Source organism: Limanda limanda, chromosome 14, assembly GCF_963576545.1.
Source record: "Limanda limanda chromosome 14, fLimLim1.1, whole genome shotgun sequence".
Taxonomy (NCBI): Eukaryota; Metazoa; Chordata; class Actinopteri; order Pleuronectiformes; family Pleuronectidae; genus Limanda; species Limanda limanda.
In genome coordinates, this window is record NC_083649.1 from 23,941,891 (window position 1) to 23,952,858 (window position 10,968).

At 41.7% G+C, this 10,968-nt stretch overlaps 1 protein-coding gene across 1 annotated transcript; it reads right to left on the reverse strand.

Annotated features, from left to right (window-relative positions):
- Positions 1-9,409: 9,409 nt before the first annotated feature.
- On the reverse strand, positions 9,410-10,725 carry LOC133019584 (histone H3.3A-like). Its single transcript, XM_061086115.1, has 3 exons — positions 10,607-10,725; positions 10,044-10,197; positions 9,410-9,538 (listed from the first exon to the last, which is right to left on the reverse strand). The coding sequence occupies exons 1-3, from the start codon at positions 10,720-10,722 to the stop codon at positions 9,410-9,412; spliced, it is 399 nt and encodes a 132-aa protein (XP_060942098.1). The 5' UTR covers positions 10,723-10,725.
- Between the last annotated feature and the right edge of the window lie 243 nt (positions 10,726-10,968).

Genomic DNA, 10,968 nt, shown 5'->3' on the forward strand with positions numbered 1-10,968 from the left:
GTTCGTCATGTGGCCTGCATGTCTTGGTTATTTTAGTTGTTCTGATTCTGGGACTGTCTCAATCCTCTTAGCCTCCCTTCAGCAATGCCCTAAGTGAATTAGTTAGGATTATTGCCCTTGCTCCCTCTGTCTCTCACCCATCTCCCCCACCTTAGCCACACCTCCTCCCCCTCACCTTTTCCGGGCTGTCCCCTCACTTTTTTCCCCTCTTCCCGCTTCTCTATCTTTGTCCACTTGTCGTCCCTCTGCAGTATCTCTTCTTTCTACCTCTCATCAATCAATCAATCAAATTTTATTTGTATAGCCCATATTCACAAATCACAATTGGTCTCATAGGGCTTTAACATGGTGTGACATCCTCTGCCCTTAACCCTCAACAAGAGTAAGGAAAATACTTAAAAACCCTTTTATCAGGGTAAAAAGAACGTAGAAACCTCAGAGAGAGCCATATGTGAGGCATCCCTCTCCCAGGACGAATAGAAGTGCAAGATGTTAAGAGTAAAGGAGAACAAAATCAAGATAAAGTTTTTTTTCTACCTCTACCTGCTTTCTCTCCTCAGGACCCCTCATTCATATCCCACTCACCCTCTGCTCCCCAAAAATATTACCTTCCAAACATGTAGGTTGTCGACAACAGTGAAGTTTATTCAAAGCCTTTTCACAACAGTTGTTTTTCATGAACTGTTCCATTTCTCACACGTGTCCATCAGCTCAGTGGTTTCAACCCCTGATGCCCCCCCAACCACCACCACTGCACCAATCTCCCCAAACTCCTCTGGCAATTTGGTAATCCTTACATGACCTTATTACTGTCATGCAAACTTAACCATCACACCAGCCGTGTGAAAATATTTTGATTGAAGCTTGTGTATTCTGAGAGTTTGTGTTGAAGGAGCAGAGGCACACAGAGGATTTCTCATCAGTTACTTAACAAATGCTGCTTTTCAAACACAACAGAGACATTTGACCACACTCTCATGATTTCATGACATTTCTTTTATCATGTCTCAAAGCTGAAGAGAATTGTTTTTCCTTTGAGCTCAGTCATAACATGTTAATACATTTTGAATTTAGTTTTAGTTTATTTTGAACATGTAAATGTATCTAAAAAGCTAAATAAATATAAAAGAGTTAATAATGAGTTTACTGTTCTACTGATACTTGACAAGAGAACAAATATTGGTTGCCATGTAAATCATATCTGATCTGCGTGCTAACATGTTTTTAGCATAACTTGAGATCTGTTGCATAAAGTGGACTAACCGGGTGGCCAGAGACATTTCAAAGCATTTCCCTGCACTCAACACTGACCTAATCCCACTCTGTGCGGGTTTAATCCCTCCGCCCTCCCTCCCCGTGGTGTGATTGGTTAATCCCTGCGTCTGTGCGCCCTGGTTGGTTAACCCCTCTTGGAGGGTGCAGTGCACTTGTAATCTTCCCCCTCAGCACTGAGAGTTTCAGACAGACATTTGTGCTGTAATCCCAGGGAGCAGCAGATGTGATGGGGGATGGACAGCACGGAGCAGACCTTGAGGAAGGTGAACGCAGGAAGAGAAAAACACGGCACGGTCTGAGAAACAAACACGCAGGCCCCTGTTTATTTTTCAACTAAAAAATATGTTCAAAAAGCAGAAACTTTGGTTGCTACTGGCTGTAACAACAGAGCTTTGATAACAGCTTGCTTATATTTCAAAGCAGTGCTCCTCATCATTATGTGGGGCCAGGCAAAGTAGAGTGATTACATCTACCTGGATGGGTCTTCATCCACCTGTAGAGTATATGAGCAGCATATGTAGTACCTCGCTGTCTCTCCTGGGGGAGACACACACTTCACCAGAGGCCCCACTTACAGGGTAGGTGCAGCGGTGGTGCACTGAGCCTTTATGGGGGGGGTTAAAGTGGTTTGGAGTTGTGATAGCAAAATGTGTCAGTATGCCAGACATTTTAAATATTGTGGTGCTTAAAACACCCTGTTGTGTTGATGCCTCTGCTGGGGGGTGATAACCTCTGTGTGTACAGTGAATCACCCAGCTATCTCTAACATATTGATTAAGTTGACTTTAAAACGTGTTCTCACCCTGAAACACCTCTGCAGCCGTAACTCATACCTGGTGTTAAGTTTCAAAACAAAGACAGTGTGAGGCATGTGCTGATCCTCATTATTACAGCCATAACCAGGTAAGAATAAATAAATATAAAGAAAGAAAGTTATTAAGATAGTGTAGTGAAATGCATTATGCCAAGAGGTGGACACAGGATTGGGCAAAAGTGGCTAAGGAGTGGGTCATTTTAACTGAACCCCAAACAACTATAAGACACTGTGTGATATAACAAGTTCTGTAGTATACAGTAATCCTGCATGAATGTGTGAATGACTTGTGGTGTGAAGTGCGGTGGTGGTTAAGAAAAAAAGCATAAAGACTGTCTATTTTCCACTGGATTCAAACTGAGTGGAAATCATCTACCACAACTTCCTCTGTACATGTACTAATGTTTTCATTCTTTGAACATCATCTCAGAAACATATGGCATAGTGCAGTTAATGCTCTAAGCGCCCCAGTGACCCTGCTCCATCCTTACTGTGAGCTGGATACTTGACATGTTCTCAGCAACAGACATACTGTACGTCGTCCTTTGTGTGTTTTCTCCGACCCGAGTTGGGTGAAGACCTCCCTCAACTTTACCTCTGATAGGCTTGCAGTTATTGGTTGCTTGGGTTGGTTTGGGAAAGGCATGAAGTGTGATGATTTGTTAGGGTAAGAATATAATATATTAAATACAATATAATAACATGAGGCAGGATCTGGTCTCCCCCCAAATTAGATGGGAGATAACAAATAATAGTAAATGGTAAATGGTTTTGTATTTATATAGCGCTTTTCTAGTCTTGATGACCACTCAAAGCGCTTAACAGTACAGTTTTAGATTCACCCATTCACACACCCATTCATACAGTGCATCTATTCGCAGCACTTTGTTATTCTATGGGGGGCCATTCAGGGTTCAGCATCTTTCCCAAGGACACTTCGGCATGCAGATGGGTCAGACTGGGGATCGAACTGCCGACCTTCAGGTTGGAGGACGACCACTATATAGTCAAGGTATAACATGTTTTAAAATATCAACCTGTTCTTTAAATTGATAATGCTGGTGTCAACATAAACCCTAAAACAAAACTTCAATAAATAGCATATTAATTATAATAAAAAGGCCCCAAAACCATGACAATATTGCCTGTGGAGTGTATATTAACTCATGCTCTATTCATGTTTTCCTTGCGCTTGCACATAAGAGGTTGATTTGATGACTGTTGTATTCATTGGTAACATAAATATTGAGATGCTCCATTGAAGTAGATGTATCATATCCAAAAGTTAAAAAATAGATATATCAACATGCATGAAAGTTTCACATACATTTTTTATGCTTTTTGCTTGTGAAATAATCATTTACTGTATTTTCTCATTATAATGTAATATTTTAACTATAGCTACAACTATACAAAAACTTGTAGTGGAATGAAAAGTCCTGTATTTCTCTCTGAAATATAGTGGAGTAGAATTACAAACCAGTATATTAAAGGCTCAAGTATAATACAAGTACCTAATTTCTTATTAAATCACATTGCTCAGGATGTGTGGTCTGTTCTGAAAAATATGCCTCCGCTAGAGGGCGCTGACACTTCTCTCAAGGCGTTAGATCATCAATACAGTCCAAAAGAAAATGACTATGCTTTACTTTGGTCAGATATACAGTGGTGGCCAAAATTATTAGAACACCTTTAGGATCTGAAAAAATTTACCTTTTTTTTGCCTCCAAAACATCATTTAATTTCATAATGTTCATGAAACATGCAGATGGTTGTTCTGAGCACAAACAAATAACTTTAATATTTGGTATATCCACCTTTTGCAGCAATTACAGCAGCACATCTCTCCTGCATAGTGTCAATATATTTCCTGAGAACTTCAACACTAATTTTATCCCATGCCTTCTGCAACTCAAGCCAAAGGCTTTCCTTTGAATGTACAATAGATCTCTCCAGTTTATTTTCCAACTCGCCCCAAATTTGCTCGAAGACGACTCCCACATGGTACTCTGTGCCTCACCAGAATGTTGTGGTATACTTTCTTATCCATTGTGCCATCAATTTTCACTAAGTCAACTGTTCCTGAGGCTGAAATGGCACCCCACACCACAATACTACCCCCTCCGTGTTTAACTGTTGGCAAGAGACAATCATTTTTACATCTTTCCCCTACCCTCCGTCGAACAAACACTCTTCGCTTGTTGCCAAACTGTTCAAACTTGGACTCATCAGTCCACAACACACCAATCTTCCTTTGTCCAATTATTGTGTTCTTTTGCATATTTCAGGCGTTTTGCTCTATATTTCTCTCTCAGTAATGGTTTCTTTGCTGCTATTCTGCAAAAAAGTCCTTCTTCTCCCAGTTGCCGTCGCACAGTTCTTAAAAACACTGTTGCACCATCAGTCATTGTGGTGTTAATCTCATCACGCAGTTCTCGTGAGGTCTTTCTTCAGTCCTTAAGACTGAGAATTTTGAGATGCTTCACTTGTCTGTCAGAAAGTTTCTTTTTTCTACCTCTCTCCTTCCGGTTCTGGTGTTAATTGAGGGCATCATGGTGTACTTTAGAGTGCTTGGACTGCATCTTAAGTCCTTGTTTTTTTGTAAGGAAAATTACCTAAATCTCCTTATGATGGCTCTATTCTATGGTTTATAGAGCATAATTGATGACTTTGTAGATATTTCATTCGTTTAATGGATATTTTATGGCCAATTCAACAAAAACAACTGAAACCTCTTAAATATGCCAAGTGTTCTAATAATTTTGGCCACCACTGTATATTTCAACTATACTAAAAATTCTCATGCCATTTGAAGATATCAAAAAACAATTTGACTAACCAGCTAATCATTTCTTCAAATACCTACAAATCAGAGACTTCATCTATCCCAAAAAATGCTCTCAATACCTGACCTCTCATCAGTAGAAAAAATTATGGTAAGCCCTCACCAGAGAAGTCTTATTTCCATCTTTTATAAGATTCTGTCATCTGGGTCATTAGAGTCATCAGAGGACAAGAGACTTGCTTGGTGCGCAGACATAGGGGAGGAGATAACAGGGTCTGAATGGCAAAATATTTGTACCCAATCACAAACACAAACATCTAATTCAGGTTTCAAGCTGTTAGAGTATAACTGGTCCATGAGGCTGTATATCACTCCAGAGCTGTTGAATCATTTCAATGATAATATTCCTGATGTGTGTATTAAATGTGAAACACATAAAGGGACGCTTTTCCACTGTTTATGGTCCTGTTCAAAAGTACGAGAGTTTTGGAGTGAGGTTGTTGAGACACTCTCAAATACATCAGAGGTGACTTTTCCTATGTGCCCAAGAATGCACGTTTTGGGACTCATACCAAAGGACATTAATCTCTGCAGAGCTAACAGAAAGATGGTTACCCTATGCCTACTACAAGCCAGACGAACTATTGCAAAATGTTGGAAATCTATACAGAGGCCGACCACCAAAGGCTGGCTACAGGACATTGTACAAGTTATAGCCATGGAAAAAATAACATATTCACTAAAAGGAAAATATGCAGTTTGAAGAGATGTGGACTTCCTTCTTGGACTTTGTAAATGGCCCTCAATTTCTTAGGGCCCTAAAGTGACCAAATGTGTTCAAATGTGCCAGATTATTGTCCTTTCAACATTATTATCCAGTGAGTCCAGACTGATGTGTCTGTGTGGTGTCTTTTGTTAAATCACACCAATTAAACATCATCATCATCATCATCATCATCATCATCATCATCGTCGTCGTCGTCGTCGTCGTCGTCGTCGTCGTCGTCGTCGTCGTCGTCGTCGTCGTCGTCGTCGTCGTCGTCGTCGTCGTCGTCATCATCATCATCATCATCATCATCATCATCATCATCATCATCATCATCATCATCATCATCATCATCATCATCATCATCATCGTCATCGTCGTCGTCGTCATCGTCATCATCGTCATCATCATCGTCATCATCATCGTCATCATCAGTCATCAAAGGCATCTGATAGGGTGGGGGATGGGGCATGTTTTCCTTGGTCAGAGCCGTGGTGATGAGTCTATTGAGCAAGGTCCAAAAGCAAGGTATGCAGCAGCAGCCAAGCCACAGGTGACTAGGATAGCTGCAAAGATAGCTAGGGAGAGGAGGCAGGATGCAATCAGCCCTTTCTACTTGCAGTGTTCATTCAACTATGTAGGGGGTTGTCCATTCCAGAGTCTGCAGTCCTGTTCTGTGCCATGGTGCGTAAGGCGGAGAGGGCCCTGGTCATAGAGCCATCAGGGGCGGTATTGTTGGGGATAAATGTACAAAAATAACTTCCTATCATGCACACACCACCCTTTTCTGCCAGAAGGAGGTCTAGGGTCTAGTGTAAACAGAGGGGCTTGTAATATGGTTTGTGCTTTACATTTAAGATGAGAACACACTATGGGTTAAAGTGTATTAGACCTCTGCTCTGTAATTGGAGCCCTGGGAACAGTGTCCTGTGTCAGGGCTGGCTTCATTTCACACGAATGGGCTCTGCTGGCTGCAACACACTGAGCTGATCAAGGTGTGGATGAGCTCTCTGATATATCCATTGAAAATTGTGTGATTGTATGTGATGCTGAGGAAGAGCGTTCACATTTGTCCAGCACCTGAAAATGGAAAGCTTGTTAAAAAATGGAAGTGGTCACATTTTAATGAGGTAAAACAACAATATGAGAACTAATGGGATGAACATAACTGATTTAGATTTATTCTTCTTTCAAATGGTAAAAATATATATTTTTAGGTCTGCAGTCTTACAAGAGTTACATGGAGGGTGAGTCAACCCCTGTTTTAAATGCCAACTGTAAATAGAATAAACCTGTCGTGATTATTGAATTTTAAATGGATGATTTGAATGTGGAATAAAAGCAACTGCAGGTGAAACCAAAAAAATTTGTGGTGCACCGATGTATCGGCCGTACATAGGTAGCGGTCGATATTCGCTTTGTGTACTGCCATCGGCGTATCGGTAATAAACTTGACTTTCACAGATTGCATTGGCCGATGGTCATTGGTATGTTTTCTGCAATCCAGATTACTTATATATCAATCAATCAATCAATCAAGTTTTATTTGTATAGCCCACATTCACAAATAACAATTCGTCTCATGGGGCTTTAACATTGTGTGACATCCTCTGTCCTTAACCCTCAACAAGAGTAAGGAAAAACTACTAAAAACCCTTTTCACAGGTAAAAATATGTAGAAACCTCAGAGAGAGCCACATGTGAGGGATCCCTCTCTCAGGACGGACAGAAGTGCAATAGATGTCAGGTGTAAGAAAACATCATCAGGATTTTTAGCAGCATCCATTAGGCTAAACATTTTTCAATACTATGTGTCAGGCAGTCCCGCTGCAATCACAGTCTCTGGCCAGCAGCAAGACCACGATCCAGCATCAGGATGGGATCCACTATAATCCACAGTCATTGTCCACCGCCGCCAGTTAGAATCCATTATCAGCTGCCGCCTCGGTCGTGGTCCCTCATCATCCGATGCCAACGCGACAAAGGATCCTCCATTACAACGACGATCAGCTGGCACGATACAGAATCCACCGAACTGGATCCACCATTGGATAAATATATATAAGTGGTTGGACACCACACACCAAGAAGGCCACATGCCAATGCAACAAGGAAGTGCACATGCAACGTCATCAGCTAGGGATACGCGGAAAAAGCGGCGGGGGAAGCGGCGGTGACACGGTGCGATCCGGGCTGTCCGAGCCGGCGACGTTAGCTGATCCCAGCCGCTATGTCATCGCATCAGCAGATCCGCCGCTGCCGTGTACATCCCCGGATGCACCCTGTCACCGCCGCTTCCCCGGCTTCACCGCAGGGAAGTCACCAATGCTCCCAGTGAGCTACCCTCGCATAGATCTCGATCTAAGTTGCTGCAAGCTAGTGTTAGCTTGCTGCTGCTACCCGTCAGACATCTAAGTGACCGCATAAGCAAGTCGATCGTCGAGGCAGGGGCTGTGGGACACCTCTAAACGTTGACTCAACAGTGTGGAACGATGCTGCTGCTGCGCCAGCTCCAGCTCACACTGCTCCCACTGCGGGGCTGTGCTGGGGCGCTGGGGCTGTAGCTGGCAGGTTTCGGTCGCCTGACTGTCGCAAAACGATATGGTTGCAAGATTGTATCTTCGTCTCCAGTAGCCATATTTCTACAGAGGTAATGGATAGCCAAAAATCCAGGCGCACGGGTTGCGTGGAGGAGGGTGGAGGGGTCAGGGGGAGAGAGGGGGGGCGAGGGCGCACTCAAAACAGGTCAATCTGAGGAGGGCTGTTTTAGACAGGGTAAAAAGGGTGCTGTTTTAAATTATCCTTGTGGTATTTTTACCAAAATATGTTACAGACATTTCATTAAGACCCCAAGGAACCAAATCAACTTGTGGTAAAATGGGCATAATATGTCTCCTTTAAATAAAGTTCAGCGAAACTAAAGATTGTTTCATAAATCTGATTGAATTTGTGCTCATTAAAAGATAAGAGTGATAAAGGGTCTGAAATAATTTAAAATAGTGCTTTTTAAATAATTATTTAATTATTTTCCTGGCACAAAAGGGTGAATGAATAATAACAAAAACAAAATAAACAAATATCGGTATTGGCTATCGGCTAGATTGTTGTTTTAAAAATCAGTATCGGCCAAGAATTTCCATATCGGTTCATCCCTAAAAAAAATGATTGACACGTTTAGTCTGGTCTGATGTGTTTCAACAGCTAAAGTTGTTTAGAATTGAAACAACCAATAACAACATGGCTTAAAGATTCAGACGTTTGTATCACTTAAAATTTTACAGTGTCAAGGAAAAAAGTGGCCAAAGTAGTTTGAATTGTATGTTTTGGTTGTTTTTTATCAATCAACACCAAATTTTGTATTGTGCTAATTCTAGGCAGCACAGAATTAAGTTCAAGTTAAGTTTGAATTTCTCATCCTGATATGATTTATTTGGTTAACAACAGTAGACAGAAAAGACAATTCCACAATCCTCCTCTTCCTGATATACTGAGATGTTTAAAACATCTCCACAGAGACTCACATAGAAAAACACAAAAAATCCCAACAGCACCCTAAAACATGTGGTGAGAACAAAAAAAAACAACCCTGAGACATGACTTCAACATATTTCTATCTCTTCATATTAGGGTTACGCTAAAGTCTACTGAGAAGCTGGGACAGCTGGGTAGAGAGAGAGGGGTGGGAGTGAGTTGAGGCAGGTGGGTGGGGTGGAATAAAGAAAGGAGGGCAAGGACAGGTAGAGAAAAACAGGAACATTAGTGAGGCCGACTAAGAGCGCTCTCCACGGATGCGGCGGGCCAGCTGGATGTCTTTTGGCATGACGGTGATACGCTTGGCGTGGATGGCACACAGGTTAGTGTCCTCAAACAGACCCACTAGGTACGCCTCGCTGGCCTCCTGCAGGGAGAGGGGACAACACATGTTAGCAGGAGAGTTGAGTCGGTTTAAGAGTTGTGTTTTTTATCTTTCTTAAACCAATTAGATCGATGCAACATATGTGCATATAGCTTTAAGACTGGGTGCTATGTTTGTGTGCGTCTTATCCACGATGTCATAGTTTTCAATACGTGTGAAAGAAATACATTGTGATTCACTGATAAGTAGAGTTTCTGACAATGGCTGATGATCTAAGCGAGGGGAGCAATATTAAAGCAGGTAACAGCAGATTTTAACAGTTTTAACGATGAAGAAGCTTTAGAACCAGAGTATTTTTTTGCTGACCTGCTGTCTTTATTCTCTAATAAAACAAAAACACAGTCTACGGAAAAGTCTATGCTTTACACTGAATTCCGTCGGCTCTTCCGATAACAGGCTGCTTTCAAACAATGTTTAGGGTTTAAAGTATGTTTGTATTGGCCGCCTTAGGTCTTAATGGGTTGATATACTTTGTGTACAGACATACCTGCAGGGCGCCGATGGCAGCGCTCTGGAAACGCAGGTCAGTCTTGAAGTCCTGAGCAATCTCCCTCACCAGGCGCTGGAACGGCAGCTTACGGATCAGCAGCTCAGTGGACTTCTGGTACCGACGGATCTCTCTCAGAGCCACGGTGCCGGGCCTGAAACACACAAACATGTTCTAGATCTGAGGACGTGCTGCCGTACTCGGAGAAGTGAACAGCTGTCAGTGTGCATTCACCGTATATTTGATTCATTAGGTAGATGTTATTCTCTCCAAAAAATTCTAATTATTCTATCATGTGATGTTTAGTTTTGTCATTTAAAGAAAATGATTTGTTGTTTATTTAAAAAAAGGAAGGAGCCAGTCAGCTGACTAAAGACGAGTCGGACAAATGGAAGTCTGCACACAATAGTGAACAAAACAAACTCAGGTATTGAATTCAAGTCTGATTGGACCATTATGTCTGCAGATGTTCTCTTTCTTGATCCAGGACTGATGAAAAGATTTATTTTCATTGGATGTGTGCATTACTCCCTTTTATGACAAGTGGAAATGGATGTTATTACCTGTAACGATGGGGCTTCTTCACTCCGCCAGCGGAGCGGGCAGCCTTGGTGGCGAGCTGCTTACGAGGAGCTTTTCCTCCCTCGGATTTACGAGCAGTTTGCTTGGTACGAGCCATTATGTCAAAGTATCATCTGAATGGGAACAAGAGGAATCCTATACATTACAGTTTATAATGTAGTACATGTTATTTCGCCCTGTAAAAACACTTTATATAAAAGAACACTTAATAGGATTCATTAAGCAAATAATTCTTTGTCAGTTTGCTTTAATGTCACAGTGTCAGAGGTGTTATATTCCTCTGATGTCTTAAATGCAAAGGTAAAAGATTTATATGATCTGAAGAGAGAAAGGAATGTCTTTG

Excerpts from the sequence above, each read along its gene's own strand:
- LOC133019584 (XM_061086115.1), bottom strand. The coding sequence starts at position 10,722 with ATGGCTCGTACCAAGCAAACTGCTCGTAAATCCGAGGGAGGAAAAGCT. Across the intron at positions 10,198-10,606 it reads AAGAAGCCCCATCGTTACAG|GCCCGGCACCGTGGCTCTGA; the intron begins GTAATAACATCC and ends TGTGTGTTTCAG. Across the intron at positions 9,539-10,043 it reads CTGCCATCGGCGCCCTGCAG|GAGGCCAGCGAGGCGTACCT; the intron begins GTATGTCTGTAC and ends CTCTCCCTGCAG.